The sequence below is a fragment of the Lepidochelys kempii genome, chromosome 2, assembly GCF_965140285.1.
Source record: "Lepidochelys kempii isolate rLepKem1 chromosome 2, rLepKem1.hap1, whole genome shotgun sequence".
In the NCBI taxonomy this organism is placed as follows: domain Eukaryota; kingdom Metazoa; phylum Chordata; order Testudines; family Cheloniidae; genus Lepidochelys; species Lepidochelys kempii.
Genome location: NC_136381.1, coordinates 184,596,861 through 184,613,648, shown reverse-complemented (window position 1 = coordinate 184,613,648; position 16,788 = coordinate 184,596,861). Strand labels below are relative to the sequence as shown.

The 16,788-nt window shown below is 42.8% G+C and overlaps 1 protein-coding gene across 10 annotated transcripts in view; it reads right to left on the bottom strand.

Moving 5' to 3' along the window:
* The window catches only part of TRANK1 (tetratricopeptide repeat and ankyrin repeat containing 1), a 92,837-nt gene that overhangs the window by 26,993 nt on the left and 49,056 nt on the right, over window positions 1–16,788 (bottom strand). For 6 of the 10 annotated variants that reach the window (XM_073332988.2, XM_073332987.2, XM_073332994.2 and 3 more), the window contains 3 exons: window positions 7,284–7,538; window positions 5,736–5,912; window positions 357–3,266 (listed from right to left, as the gene is read on the bottom strand). In XM_073332988.2, the coding sequence (XP_073189089.1) occupies window positions 357–3,266; window positions 5,736–5,912; window positions 7,284–7,538 (3,342 nt within the window). The other 4 variants (XM_073332992.1, XM_078851719.1, XM_078851720.1 and 1 more) reach the window with 4 other exon arrangements.

The window sequence follows — 16,788 nt, the reverse complement described above, 5'->3', positions numbered from 1 at the left end:
CAGAAGTAGACCACTTGTCCTCAAAATTGTGAATTTCGGGAGGTGTGGAAACAGCAATTTAAGACAAAAACATTTTTAAAAAATTCATCCTAAATGGGTCATATACGAACAAAACATTCAGGGAGGGAAAGACTTTCAAGAGTGACTGGTGATTTTAGGAGACTCCATTTTTGGGTGCCCAACTCAGGATACCTTAAAGGGATCTGATTTTCCGAAAGCGCTGAGCACCTGCCGTCTGAAAATCAGTTCCCTTTAAAAAGTATCTCATGGTTGAGCACCGAAATATTAAGACATCCACAATCACGACTGCCTTTTGAAGATCTTGTCCCCAAAACATAATATGGTAATTTCTCTACCTGAATGAGATCTGTAGTTCTGATACAGCTGATATATCCTTTTAGGTTTTCTAACAACACATTGCTTCTTGTCAACTGAGTTCTTGCTGGCATAGTGGAACAGTGACCTCAAATCACTAAAACGAAAAGCAACTCCCTTCATTATGCTTTGTGCAGTGTCACCAGTAAGGAACATTGCGTTAGGGTCATTGATGCATTTCATTAACAGCGCTAGCTCAGCTTGAGTGAAGTCTTGAATCTCATCACCATAAAGCTCATGGACAGACCATGGTAGATCCTCAAGCTTAGAGAGTCTTTGAGATAAATTGTATAGGACATCTTCTTCATCAAAGTAACCTCTTTGTGACCTTATTTGCTGATAAAGACAAAAGAGACGATAGATTTCACTCCGGTCTTCCTTGAAGTTTGGTGATCTCTTCCGCCCTAGTTTTTTGTACTCTTCTTCTGTAAGTTTACCCTGGGGACAACTTAGCGCTTCAAAAGACCCTTTCAAAAAAGATTTTATTTCTTTCCAAACCAATGCAGGGTTATAGGAGTTTTTGCCTTTCATCATTTTTGGCCACATTTCATTAGCAAACACATCATAAGTCACGAAAACTCGAGGATCATTTTCTCTTGAGTGAGCTTCGGCAGCCTTTTCATCCTCACCATATTCTACTTCAGCGTTACTTTCTTCCTCCTCCTCTTGCCAATTTGGTATGACCAAATCTTCTTGAGTGGACCAACCAACAATGGTTCTTTTAAGACTTCCATCTTCATTCCTAAGAAAAAATGGATCAGGCATGGATGCATCAAGTAAAAGTAACAACTGTTTTGAGGTGACATACAATGGGAAATTTTCATCTTTAACATCTTGTAGCTTGTAAACATTTGACTCAAGTGGCTGGAAATGACTTGTTGACTTAGAAGACTTACTGAGCTCGATAAAATTCCTCTGAACCTCTTGGCACAGAACATGATTTTTAGTAACGAAGATTTGATGCAAGTGTTCCAAGTTGTCCGATTCTTCTGTGCTATGCTCTTCCTCCTCTTCACAGTCACCTAATAAATTCAATTCAGTGTCATCTGCACTTGAATATTGTTCACCTTCATCATCTTGTTCATCATCTATGCTTTCCAACTCAATTGACTCACTGGAGTCATTGTTGTGTTGCTTTTCATTATCTTCTTCCTCCCCTGCACTTTTTTCAGATTCAATTTCAAACTTTCTTCTCTGCCACATTTGTCTAACCAGCAAAGGGGCTCCTGCCAGCTGTGCTTTCTCCCAGTAAGAATGGAATTTCTTCCATAGTCTATATAAGCAACAAGTAGTCTTTCCTGTTCCACTCCGTCCAATTAAGATTATTGGCTCCATGGGTTTGGGACTGAGGTCAATCACTGCATACTCTAACTCACCAACTCTGAAGGGGTATTCAACAGCAGAATTCATATCATTTATGATGTTAAGTGCCATGTTAGTACTGAAGCTGTGAAATTTCATTACATTATATTCCGTTTCCACTGCACTGGCTGGAGGGAAGTATTCAGGTATGATGTGTTCTTTTGTTTTTTCTGCCTCTGTGTCTTCAACATAACAACGAGGAATGCGCTTTTGCGTTTTCAAGTTAGAAGATTGCTTGATTTTACTTATACCCTTGAGTTTTTTCCTCAAGATGCACGACAAGCCACGGTTGTATGCAGTACATATAGTGCTGATAGCACGGTCGAGTTTGCAATGATCAAGAACAATGTCCCATATTCTAATGATTTCAGTGTAAACTCTCCCAGATTTCTCTAGAGGATGTATAGACTGTTCTGTCTCTATAATCTTTTCTGCAGCCTCACTGCAACGGGGAGAAAAGTCTATTGCAAGCTCCCATAACATCCTTGCTCCTTTGTCCAGCTTAGCTTCATACAGCTGAATATCAGCTTTCAAATGTTTTAGCCGCTTTTGGAGGCCCTGGGTCCATTCTCCATTTCCAAGCTGCTGAATTGCCAGTATAATTTTCTTTTTCATATAATGAGGTACAGCTTTGCTGCCTAGCTTCTTCAGCATTTCAGAAGTGCACTCTATTTCCCATGTCATGTTATCAAAGTCCTGAATATATGCCTCAATGTCCTGAATCTGCCCATTAACTTCCACTGTTTCTTCACCTATGCCATTAGGCATAGGCATGTCAGATTCATCACACTCCTTCTCAGTATCCTCCACTTTCTCAGAGTCAGCACCCTCTCCTTTACTGTGAGCCAAACTCTCATATCCACAGGTTTGCTGGGGCTCGCTCTTTTTACCTTCAACACTGGTTAGTGCTGAAGATGGGTTTGGTACCTGAGAATTATCCTCTATCGGGTTGTCACCCAACTGAAGATGCTGGATTAAATCTGTGATTGCTTTCACTAGGCTTTCCCGCAAAGTTAAGGGCTTATTTACTTCTCCAGTTTCTTGCTTTGTCAACTGAGCATCGTCTGCTTCTTCCCAGGTATCAGGAACTGGATCTGTATTAGCAGGTGCTGAGTTGCCAGGTGATGCTCTCCAGACAGATGCAGATGATGAATGAGCTGTGCTTTTTGGCTGTGATGTGTTACAGACTGGAATGGATTTAGGCAGCTTAACTAGTTGCCCTACTGTATCTTGCCGGTACTTCCTTTTCTCTGACACAGCTGTATTCCAGGTGAGTAGCCGAGGGTCATTTTTTTTTATTCTGTGCCTCACATCTTTTCCTAATTTATTTTTCAAGTTAAAGTTAATGTCAAACTTTGCTAACAAATCCATTATTTTCTTAACCTGCTTTGTCTGTGCTTTCTGAAATATAATATGCATCACTGTATTTCCATTCTTATCTTGGCTGTTTGGATTAAGGTGTGGGAAAACGGATGGGTTTGAACCATAGAGATCCAGTAGATAGTTCAGAAAGCGTAAACCAATGTCATCTGAAAGAAATATAACAACAAATCACAAACTTAAATATACTTTCTCCTGAGAACCAGAAAAATCTATATTACTAATCTCTTTGCTGCTATTAACTGAAAATAAGTGTCCTTTCAAATAATAAAGTGAATTTACTGCTTCTAAAACACCTCGTTTTGATAGAAAACATCGTTTTTTAGGGCTATTTCAGAAAAAGAGACAATAGCAGCAAAGGCAACAGAAGATTTGCCACATTCCCCCCACCATTGTGCTGAATTTCTCTTTTAATCTTCTCGGGTGAAAGACTTGTTTAGTCTCCATGTCTGCTCAATTAACAGCTTCTCCCCATGCAACTGCCAACAAAAGTGCCAGCTCTTTTGATGTTTCTGACGTTGGACATTTGTCAGCTTGGTAAGGAACTATGTTCGTTTCAATAGGTCACCCAACAACATCTGATGTTGGTAGCATTTGGTCACTATAAACCGGGTCCAACTTCAAACCACATTCACAAAGCTGAACTTTCCTGAGCCATCTATATGCCCTCCAGAAGATTAGAGACATCAGATATTCTACAGCGTTTTTAGTCTTAGTCATGTGGCAATTTGAGTATACATGAAAAAAAAAATTCTACATTGTAAACCCTGGCTATAGCATGACAGCCAAATTATTGATAATTTTCATCTTAAAAAAATGTACACAATTGTAAGAAAAACTTCAATAAAGACATTGCTTTAATCCTTTGGATTTACAAAACCATTTTTATACAAAACCTGAATTTTGAACCCAACTTGACAGTTTATCTGAACATAAGAAGGGCCATACTGGGTCAGACCAATGGTCCATCTAGCCCAGTATCCTGCCTTCCAACAATGGCCAATGCCAAATGCTTCAGAGGGAATGAACAGAACAGGGCAATTTATTGAGTGGTCGATCCCTGGTCATCCAGTCCCATCTTCTGGCAGTCAAAGATTTAGGGACGCCTAGAGCATGGTGTTGTGTCCCTGAGCATCTTGGCTAATAGCTACTGATAGACTTATCCTCCATGAACTTATTTAGTTCTTTTTTGAACCCTGTTATAGTTTTGGCCTTCACACACACACACACAGTGGAACTTGTTGTCAGGGAATGGTGTGAAGTAATATTTCCTTTTGTTCATTTTAAACCTGCTGCCTATTATTTCAGTGGGTGACCCCTGGTTCTTGCATTATGTGAAGGAGTAAACAACAACACTTCCTTATTCACTTTCTCCACACCAACCAAGATTTTATAGACCTCTATCATATCCCATCGTAGTTGTCTCTTTTCCAAGCTGAAAAGTCCCCGTCTTTTTAATTTCTTCTCATTTGGAAGCTGTTCCATACCCCTAATAATTTTTGTTGCCCTTCTCTGTACCTTTTCCCAATCCTAATATATCTTTATAGAGATGGGGTGACCAGAACCGCATGCAGTATTCAAGGTGTGGGCGCATGGATTTATATAGTGACATTATGATATTTTCTGTTTTATTATCTATCCTTTTCCTAATGATTCCTAACACTCTGCTAGGGTGTCTTTTGTTTTGGGGTTTTTTTTGTTTTGTTTTGGTTTTTTTGGACAGCCGCTACACACTGATCAGATGTTTTCAGAGAACTATTCACAATGACTCCAAGATCTCCTTCTTGAATAGCAGCTAATTTAGACACCATCATTTTGTATGTATAACAGGGATATTTTCTAATGCACGTTACTTTGCATTTTCATCTGCCCTTTTGTTGCCCCATCACCCAGTTTTGTGAGATCTCTGTAACTCTTTTTGGACTTAACTATCTTCAGTAACTTTGCATCGTCTGCAAATTTTGCCACCTCACTGTTTACCCCTTTTTCCCCAGATCATTTATGAATATGTTGAACAGCACTGGTCCCAGTACAGATCCTTGGGGAACAGCATTATTTACCTCTCTCCATTTGAGAATGACCAGTTATTCGTACCCTTTGTTTTCTGTCTTTTAACCAGTTACCGATCCACGAGAGGACCTTCCCTCTTATCCACTGACAGTTTACTTTGCTTAAAAGCCTTTGGTGAGGAACCCTGTCAAAGGCTTTCTGAAAATCAATATATAAACACAATATAAAATAATATTAAATAATCTGTATTATTTAATTTATACTAATTTCTTTTGGACCAAGCTCTAAAGTGTTTTACTCAGTTTTTATTCTGTCCCTATTCAGGCAAAGCTCCCACTGAAGTCAATGAATGCTTAGCTTGGGTAAGGACTGAATAAAAATAGAGTAAAGAACTTAAGGAAATTATGGGGCAAATTCTGGAGACTCAACAGTTGTAACTCAGTTTTCAACATTTCTCTTCCTTCTCTGACCCTTCACTTTTTTTGGTTCCTATACAATATTACTCATTATGCAGGTGTAGAAGTAGAAATAATAAAGCTTCCTTCCTAAAAATAAATCAGAATAAAATAAACGTTTAGGTGGACCTGCGCACCAAAAGAAAGACTCACCACTTTTATCTAAGCAGATGGAGACTGCAGCATGCAAAGGAGTATCACCTTCAACAATAGAAACACTCCGAGTATCTGCACCATGGCTCAGCAGCAAATAAGCCAATTCAAAATCATTATTTTTCAAGCATATCTGCAGTGGTTTTTCAGGGATGTCTCCAGTCCCCTCAGGTGAAGCTAGTGAAATAGATTAGAATACTTAAGATTAAATTTGATACACTAGATCTGTAAACTCAAAGAGAGCATCAAATGTAAGACTTCAGTTTCAGTCGTTGAGAAAGTAGATGTTAAAAAAGAATATATGCATTGTTTAACCAGCTGATCACATTTATACATTTAACAGAATATTAAGGAAATTCAAATATTAAGCCAACCTCATATGAGCGCTCCCAAAACTGAATCAAGTTAAAAACAATTTTTCTCTTTAAATATGAAGGCCAGGATTTCCCTCAACATACCCGTTTCAATAAATCAGTGTAGAAGTCACATACTAAAAGAAAAGAATGTGAGTTCTTCTGGCTTCAGACCTACACAAAGCTATAGTGCTGCTTGTACACATTAGTGGCACACTTTAAGACTACTTCCCCCCACCACTTTTAAAAATATTAATTTATCCCCATTGCATTGGTCGAGGGGGGAAAAAAACGTGTCAGAGTAGTCCTGATTGCCAGACCTAGCAGGGGCAAAGGACTAAAACAGAACAGACACAGTCACAACTAGTAACTGCTCCTCTTCTCCAAAAGCCGTCATATATGGTGAGCCACAATGGCTATTTCATTTTTTTTCTCTCTCCCTCTCTTTTTAAAACTTCAGCTACTTGCACTGAACACCCTTTGGAGGATGGAGCTTGTCTTCATGCTTATTGTAAAGCACCTAGAATACTATATAGAAAGAGGTGTGTGTGTGTGTGTGTGTGTGTGTGTGTGTGAATACATTTTTGCCATGAAAAACCTTAAGGAAAATAATATGGGGGTCCTAAGTGAGGCTAACAGTGCCTACTTACATTCAGAACAAAGAACACAAGCTTTTTACAGTTCTCCTCACCCAAAATGAGAACCTGTAATTTCCCATTCAGATTTAAAGTGGAAACTTCAAAATGGATAAGCATGGTAGTCTCTTTACGAAGAGTCTCCCAAGAAGCGAATAGCTAAAGCAACTGTGACACACCAAGGCAATGATGTCAATTCTGCTCTTTTAACCAGGAAGAAATTGAGGAAAGGGAATGAGGAAGTAAAATAAACAAAACGAACAAACTAACTACAATTAAAAAAAATCAAGCAAAGCTTAAGGCAAAAATAATGCTTGACCATTTCCTCCTCAAATACAATCCTATATCCATTTCAGATCAGATTCTGCCACACTTACTCAAGATGAGTAGTAGCTTACTCCACAATCAATATAGGGGACAGAATCAAGCCTTTAATAAAACAGCTATTGCATTTACACTGGGCCAAAAGAGTCAGGTTGTGATATTTCTAAAATAATCTGTTTCAGTCAGCAAACAGAAGTTCAAAATCTTCTAGGACATTTTAATATCTGAGTTTTCACCTCCTCTTTCTAGCAAGCATCTTACGAGATGCACCCGTCGCTTATCCCGTCTGTCAACCTGTTTGATAACACTGCCAATGTTGAGGTCTGAAAGTCTGCAGTTTCTGATGAGTCCACCACATGATGGCATTTCCCCGTTCGCTTTCCGTGTTAGCAATAGCAAAACTTCATGCCACATTTGCTTCTCCAACAAAAGCTTTATGAAGCTGCTAGCACAGGTATCATAAATGTCACAAACCATTTCTTCAGGAATTTCTGCAAGGAAGCAAAGCAAAAGATAATTAAATAGAAGCAGAATAGCAATAAAATAATGACCAATGCAAACTGATTCCAGAATCACTGACTGGAAAAAAAAATACAAATCCCCATTAAAATACAGTATATGTAATATGTATAAGGTACAATATGTAAAATACAGTATATGTAACTGGCAGTCTTGCATTAGTACTCTATATCCAGCATCATGGGGGGAAAAACAAACAAACAAAATCAATGCTACCTTAGGCAAGCAAGAAGGTTCTGTTCCGAGATCTGCTTAGGAGGCTTAGATTCATAGATTTTAAGGCCAGAAGGGGCTATTATGAACATCTGGTCTGAGGTCCTGATAACAAAGGCCACCAACTACATAATAAAGCTGCAGTTTGACCATACTTTTTCAAGACAGAAGATTTAGGACTCCATAAAGGACTTCACAAACTAGTGGTAAATGAGTTGCTACTTTAGTACCTCAAGGAAACAAGAAATCACTGGATAACTCAAAAAGTATTCAATCAGACACTTCCCATTCTTGGAAAATGGCAAAGCAATAACTCGGGTTGTTATACCCTGAATGGGAGGTGAGTTGTAAACCACAATGACGCTCCAGATACCTCAAACCTTCTCACAAAGAATGAGAGGACTGACTGGATGTGGTACAGACAGAGAATGCAAAATCAGACAGCACTGCATCTAATTGCCCCAATAGTGCAAGTTCTTAACACCTGAAGAAAAAACCTTCAGTTTCAGAACAACTCCCAGTGTCAGGAAAGGAATCTTTATCAGGCACCAAATACGCAACTGTGAAATCTTGACCGTTAAATATTAATTAGTTAATGCAGGAGCCTTTGGAGGAGAATCCAAAGGGTTAAGAGTAAAGCACCTTTGCTATTAAAGACAGGTTTCAGAGTAGCAGCCGTGTTAGTCTGTATTCGCAAAAAGAAAAGGAGCACTTGTGGCACCTTAGAGGCTAACAAATTTATTTGAGCATAAGCTTTCGTGAAGTGACCTGTAGCTCACAAAAGCTTATGCTCAAATAAATTTGTTAGTCTCTAAAGTGCCACAAGTACTCCTTTTCTTTTGGCTATTAAACTGTCTCAAGCTAAATACAACAGTACTGAATATAGAGGAGGCCTCCTATATGGAGATCAGATAACAAGTAAAGCCAGATAGAATTGGACAAATTAGACTGGATTTAAATAACCCTCCAAAAAGGGAGGGAGACCTGAACACTGATCAACATAACAATCAAGAAAAACAAAAAAACACAAACAAAAACTGAAAGCAGACACGGACTTTCTGTTTCCAGGTCAGAAGAGCGTTCTAATTATTGCTTTACAGAAAGAATTCTACTTTGCTTAACAACATGTATCACCAGAAGCTGCTTGGTTCCCTATGAGAAGCGAGTTGGCCTCTGTCCACTTCTTAATAGACAGGGGTGTGCACATGACAAAATATATCACCACACCACACTAACTCACAACCAGCAGAGGCCAAGGATTCATAAGGCGTGAAAAGTGAACTACACTTTTAGTCCTAAAGGTGATGGTCTCCTGGAAAGGGCTTAGGCACTTAGGTGAGGCTGTACTGAGAAATTTGCAGTGCTGCTGCCTCTGCTGTATCTGTTAAAGGACCTCCACCTCTGGGGCTCTCAGTCTGGCACCTTTATCAAAAGGACTAAATTCATGGGAATTAAAAAAAAAAAAAAAAGAGCTTTATTCTCCTGCTCTCATCCCTCATTTTCTGAAACGAACCTCAACTGCTGCACTCTTCTGGACCCTTTTTATCCCCTCCTGTCGTTAAGGCATCATTTCTCTTCCTGGCTTCTAAGCTTCTCCCAGCAGAAAGTGTGACTATGCTAATAAACTTCAACTTTTCTTAGGCAGGCTCAGCACACCTATGGCTAGAGGGACTACCTTTGTCTCTGAAGCCTGGTCTACACTGCGGGGTTAGGTGGAATTAGCCGCATTAGGTCAATTTAAAAATGACTGCGTCCACACAACCAACTCCATTCCGTCGACCCAAAGGGCTCTTAAAATAGACTTCTGTACTCCTCTCCGATGAGGGGAGTAGCGCTAAAATCGACCATGCTGGGTAAAATTTGGGGTAGTGTGGACCAAATCAACGGTATTGGCCTCCAGGAGCTATCCCAGAATGCTCCATTGTGACCACTCTGAACAGCGCTTTGAACTCCGATGCACTAGCCAGGTACAAAGGAAAAGCCCTGGGAACTTTTGAATTTCATTTCCTGTTTGGTCAGCGTGGTGAACTCAGCAGCACAGGTGACCATGCAGTCCCCCCAGAATTGTAGAGCGTAGAATGTTTCTACGCTCCCCCTATCATCTCCGTCTCTGAAGTTATTACAGATTAGAAGGCGAAAAAAAACGCACTCACGATGACGTTTGCTGAGCTCATGCGGTCCTCCTGCACTGATAGGGCACAGCTTAATGCATGAAGGCATTCAGTGGCAGAGGCCACGAAAGAATTAAGTGAGAGCAAAGAGCAGAGGCAGGACGCAATGCTGAGGCTAATGGGGAGCAAACAGACTTGATGAAACGTCTGTTGGAGCTGCAGGAAAGCCAACAAGGACACAGACTCCCCACTGCATCCACTGTATAACCACATGCCCTCCCTTCCCATGTCCCATAGCCTCCTCACCCAGATGCCCAAGAATGCGGAGGAGGCGGCTCCAGGCACCCAGCCACTCCACTCCAGATGATGGCCCAGGCAACAGAAGGCAGTTTGATTTTTAGTGTGGCTACAATAAGTAATGTAGCCTTGTCCTTCCCTCCTCCCCCACCCCACCCGGGCTACCTTGTCAGTCATCTCATTTTTTTTTTATTAATAAAGAAAGAGTGCATGGTTACAAAACAATAGTTACTTTATTTCGAAGGGGGGAGTGTGGTTGACTTACAGGGAATTAAAAATCAACAAAAAACGGGGCGGGTTTGCATCAAGGAGAAACACACACAACTGTCACACCGTAGCCTGGCCAGTCGTGAAACTGGTTTTCAAAGCCTCTCCGATGCACAGCGCGCCTTGGTGTGCTCTTCTAATCGCCCTGGTGTCTGGCTGCTCAAAATCAGCCGCCAGGCGATTTGCCTCAACCTCCCACCCCGCCATAAACGTCTCCCCCTTACTCTCACAGATATTATGGAGCACACAGCAAGCAGCAATATCAATGGGAATGTTGGTTGCGCTGAGGTCTGACCTAGTCAGCAAACAGCGCTGGCGAGCTTTTAAATGTCCAAAGGCACATTCTACCACCAGCCCTCTGTGGAGAAAGAAGTGGTTTGGGACTATTTAGAAAAGCTGGACGAGCACAAGTCCATGGGGCTGGATGCGCTGCATCTGAGAGTGCTAAAGGAGTTGGCGGATGTGATTGCAGAGCCACTGGCCATTATCTTTGAAAACTCATGGCGATCGGGGGGGCCGGATGACTGGAAAAAGGCTAATGTAGTGCCCATCTTTCAAAAAGGGAAGGATGATCCTGGGAACTACAGGCCAGTCAGCCTCACCTCAGTCCCTGGAAAAATCATGGAGCAGGTCCTCAAGGAATCAATTCTGAAGCACTTAGAGGAGAGGAAAGTGATCAGGAACAGTCAGCTGACTAATCTAATTGCCTTCTATGATGAGATAACTGGCTCTGTGGATGAGGGGAAAGCAGTGGACATGTTGTTCCTTGACTTTAGCAAAACTTTTGACACTGTTTCCCACAGTATTCTTGCCAGCAAGTTAAGGATGGTGTGGATTGCACTCTCAGCAAGTTTGCAGATGACATTAAACTGGGAGGAAAGGTAGATACGCTGGAGGGTAGGGATAGGATACAGAGGGACCTAGACAAATTGGAGGATTCGGCCAAAAGAAATCTGATGAGGTTCACAAGGACAAGTGCAGAGTCCTGCACTTAGGACGGAAGAAGCCCATGCACCGCTACAGACTAGGGACGGACTGGCTAGGCAGCAGTTCTGCAGAAAAGGACCTAGGGGTGACAGTGGATGAGAAGCTGGATATGAGTCAACAGCGTGCCCTTGTTGCCAAGAGGGCCAATGGCATTTTGGGATTATACGTAGGGGTATTGCCAGCAGATCCAGGGACATGATCGTTCCCCTATATTCGACATTGGTGAGGCGTCCTCTCGAGTACTGTGTCCAGTTTCAGGCCCCACAAGAAGGATGTGGAAGAATTGGAAAACGTCCAGCAGAGAGCAACAAAAATTATTAGGGGACTGGAACGTATGACTTATGAGGAGAGGCTGAAGGAACTGGGATTGTTTAGTCTGCAGAAGAGAAGAATGAGGGGGGCGATTTGATAGCTGCTTTCAACTACCTGAAAGGGAGTTCCAAAGAGGATGATCTAGACTGTTCTCAGTGGTAGCAGATGACAGAACGAGGAGTAATGGTCTCAAGTTGCAGTGGGGGAGGTTTAGATTGGATATTAGGAAAAAAACTTTTTCACTAGGAGGGTGGTGAAACACTGGAATGCGTTACCTTGGGAGGTGATGGAATCTCCTTCCTTAGAAGTTTTTAAGGTCAGGCTTGACAAAGCCCTGGCTGGGATGATTTAGTTGGGGATTGGTCCTGCTTTGAGCAGGGGGTTGGACTAGATGATCTCCTGAGGTCCCTTCCAACCCTGATATTCTATGATTCTGCACTTGCTCCGCCTACAGTTGAACTGCTCCTTACTACTGTCCAGGCTTCATGAGCCATGGGAGCAAGGGGTAGGCTGGGGTAGGTGCGACCACACGGTGCTGCCAGCTGGGAGAGCAGCCTGAGGCAGAAGCCTCCAACTCGCATGATATTCCAGGCAAGACTGAATCTCCATGAGACGAAACTTAAAGAAGAGAATGACCTGGAGTGTCTGGCTCCCATTCGGTGCTCTAAGAGGAGAATAGACCTCACTGAGGTCTGCCAGGAGCACCCAGGAGACATACGATGGCTATCAGTCCTACTGCACCGTCTGCCGCGAAGGCAAGGAGCTGCTGCTGTGTAGCAATGCAGTACTGCATCTGCCAGCAGCACCCAGGAGCCGTACGGTGATGGTGAGCTGAGCGGGCTCCATGCTTGCTGTGCTAAGGCGTCTGCATGGGTAACCCAGGAAAAAAGGTATGAAACGATTGTCTGCCATTGCTTTCATGGAGGGAGGGAGGGGGGCCTGAAGACATGTACCCAAAACCACCCGCGACAATGTTTTTGCCCCATCAGGCATTGGGAGCTTAACCCAGAATTCCAATGGGCAGCGGAGACTGCGGGAACTGTGGGATAGCCATGGTAGTAAGGACGCACTCTGCCAACTTAATGAGCTTAGAGCGCACATACCCAATTGACTGTATAAAATCGATTTCTAAAAATCAACTTCTATAAAATCGACCTAATTTCGTAGTGTAGACATACCCTAACAGAGAGATCAATTTACTAGAGTCCAGACAGACACAGACACTTAGGGCAAAACCCAGTCCCTTAGCAGTGGAACTGGTGTGGTTCTGCTGTACAGAGGATGTGACACACATGGTACGCACTCCAAAGCAAGACAAAGCCCCAAACCACACAAACTCCCTGTGCAGCAATGAGCAAACAAAGGGCACAGGTGAGTCAGGAAGCAAGGCTGCTGCAGCAAACACGTTCCTGTCCTCTCTATTCCCATAGGGGCCAGGAAGGCTGCTTCATCCCCCTCTTCCATATCTCTGTCAGCCCAGGACCCAAACTCTGGGTTTGGATCTTAACACAGTTCTATTTGAAGAGTGACTCTAAGCAAAACAGTAACATGGGATTCCGTGTTTGCCATCTACTAATTATTTCCAGATCAAAAAATTTGCTCAGTTTATACAAGTACATATATGAGTTTTCTGACTGCCAGCTCAGAAAGATCTGAATAAAAGATTCTGCAGACTAAATTCTGCTCTCAGTTTCAACTGTGCAACTCAGTTGTCTTCAAGTTCTTTCATTGAATTGCTCTGGTGTAATGGAGGGCAAAATCTGTCCCTATGCTAGGAACTAATTTAAATAGTTCTGCTGTAAGCCAGAACAAAACACAGTTTCTTTTCGCTCTGTTGGCTTTACAATTCTAACATTTATTTTTGTCACTAAAGGCAGCATACAGAACTCTGACACAGGGTGCAGCTCTGTTGAATAAGAAAATGCCATCATTTTTATGCTCCCTCTTTTCTGAGAAAAATTTCACTTGAACATGTTCACAGATCTTGAAAGCCTTGGACTCTTTGGAATTTAGGAAAAAAGGGGGGGGAGGGTTGGGAAAGAACCTACTCAGAAAGAGACTAGGCACAATGGAAAGAATCTATTTAATAGCTATAAAAATGAAAGGGTTAGTATCCTGAAAATCTGGGTGAAGAAGAGTAGAGTAGAGACTCAGTGGCATGGTCATGAGTGAAGCATAAAAGGCTAGAGGGATAGAATAGACCAGGGATTACTCACCTTTCTCTGATTACAACGGATTACCTTTTTTAAATGCCCATTTAATCACAACTCCCTTACAGGCTTTCATATTTGTAACAGTACATTTCAAAACATGCTGGGGGTTACACAGTTAGGGATTTGCAGAGCCTTTGTAGCGTTTCCCATCACCAAAATCCCTTTCTGGTCTGACCGACTGCTTGCCAAGCGGTGTTCTCTCTCTCTCACACATCCAGCATGCAACCATAGCATGTGCACAGCTTTCTAAGATCAAGATAGAAAACGGTTTCATCAAATGTTAAGTTTTAGTTTTTGTAAAGATGAAACATTTCCCATTTTTAAATTCCAATATCCTCATGCTGAAAAACTACCATGATCCACCACCTCTCACTCCTATGGTATCCCAGCATACCACCTCCCCGGCCCAGAGTTCCAAAGTTTGGGAAATGCTGCAGAAGGGAAGAAAAATTAAAAATGTTTTTTTTATCTTTTAGAAAGCAGCTGTTAGCCAAGTGTTGAGTTTTAGGGGGACATGTGATAGCCCTTCCAGGAACAACAGATCTGTATTTTGCTTTGCCCCTCAACGGGCATTCAGAGACAGGTGGCAAGAAGCTATTGGCAGCATCAGAAATAAACTTGGTACCTACCATCTTAGAGCTGGGCTAAAAGGTACCTCGAAGCCTGCCATAAAGCTATTACTTTGGGGACCCGTAAAACAGGGGTCTGTCAAGGATGCCTCAGGGAACCTTGAGTGGTTTGTGAACCCAACCTCTGCCAGGATAGACATAGCTGATGCAGAGGCACTGCAGTGAAGACAGCATGCAGAGACTAGCACTTGTTGCAAGCCCAGAACTATGTGGGCTGAGCTACCAGCCGTGGTCAGTCCAACTCTTGAGCCATGCCTCAGGGTTGGTCTGATCTGGTACCATGACCTTGCAGGGGGCTGAGGCCTGGCAGGCTGTGAACTCCCCACATCCAGGGGGTCAGCAGACAACAAAGCCGTGAGAAACTCAAGTTCAACTAGAACATCTGTCTGCCTGTGAGCTGAAGTGCTGGCTCCCCTTAGCAGCTGTGGTGGAAGGGGACTGAGGAGAAAAGTCCCTCAGAGCACACACTTCCACTCATCCCTTCTAGACCCAGCATGTGGTTTATAGCAACCTAGGCTGCCTGGAGAGGGCCAACAGGAGCTGCAAGAGCTAAAAGGAAGCACACCACCATTCAGACAACAACACTGTTTGATAAGCAGGTGACACAGCCAACACTCTGTTCTATTCAAAGCAGGAGCCCAGCCAGAACTCTCTAGCATGAATAATCCAGATTTCTAAAAGCAGAATCCAGGGTATTTCTCTTAAGTGTCACTGGGGAGGAAAGGTGAGGTAGGGCAGCACCTGAGAGCAAGTCAGCAGCTTCTGAGGACAGAGGGTTGTTGGTCCTGAGGAAAGTCCGGCAGTTGCATGTGTGGTGGGGTAGAGCTCATATAACTGGGGCAGATGGAAAAAGGAGACCATACGGAAGGGGTGCCTTGCTGCCCCCCATCCACCACCACATGAAAGACAAGATGGGGGAGGTGCACTGAGCCAGCAGGGGAGAAGAGCAACTCTATGTTCCCTGCCATGAGGATAGTGACAGGTTTTGCTCGCTTTTAGGAGAGCAGCTAACAGTGGAAGCTCCATCTCCTGTCAGCCCTCACCAACTTTTGTGATCCTCCCTGGCACCTTTGGCCCTCTCTGCTATGGCTAAGCAGGTGGAGATGAGCAGAAAGTGGCTTCCTAGCACCATGACACCTTCCCCCCCCTTAAGCCTTCAAACTGCATCCTAGGCTCACTCTCCTCCACAGGTTTCAGAGTAGCAGCAGTGTTAGTCTGTATTCGCAAAAAGAAAAGGAGGACTTGTGGCACCTTAGAGACTAACAAATTTATTTGAGCATAAGCTTTCGTGAGCTACAGCTCACTTCATCGGATGCATTCTGTGGAAAATACAGTGGGGAGATTTATATACATAGAGAACATGAAACAATGGGTGTTACCATACACACTGTAACGAGAGGGATCACTTAAGGTGAGCTTTTACCAGCAGGAGGGGAAAAAACCTTTTGCCGTGATCCAATCAAGGTGGACCATTTCCAGCAGTTGACAAGAACATCTGAGGAACAGTGAGGGTTGGGGGGGGGGGGAATAAACAAGGGGAAATTGTTTTACTTTGTGTAATGACCCATTCACTCCCAGTCTCTATTCAAGCCTAAGTTAATTGTATCCAGTTTGCAAATTAATTCCAATTCAGCAGTCTCTCATTGGAGTCTGTTTTTGAAGTTTTTTTTGTTGAAGAATTGCAACTTTTAGGTTTGCAATCGAATGACCAAAGAGATTGAAGTGTTCTCCAACTGGTTTTTGAATGTTATAATTCTTGACGTCTGATTTGTGTCCATTTATTCTTTTACGTAGAGATTGTCCAGTTTGACCAATGTACATGGTAGAGGGGCATTGCTGGCACATAATGGCATATATCACATTGGTAGATGTGCAGGTGAACGAGCCTCTGATGGTGTGGCTGACGTGATTAGGCCCTATGATGGTGTCCCCTGAATAGATATGTGGACACAGTTGGCAACGGGCTTTGTTGCAAGGATATGTTCCTGGGTTAGGGGTTCTGTTGTGTGGTGTTTGGTTGCTGGGGAGTATTTGCTTCAGGTTGCTACAGGCTGTCTGTAAGCAAGGACTGGCTGTCTCCCAAGATCTGTCCTTGCCCAAAATATGTCTTCTCTATTCCACTGCTTTATTCTCAAGAGTCCCCGCTACCTCCCTTAAATCCTAGTAATTTTGGGCTTGATCCAAAGTCCACTG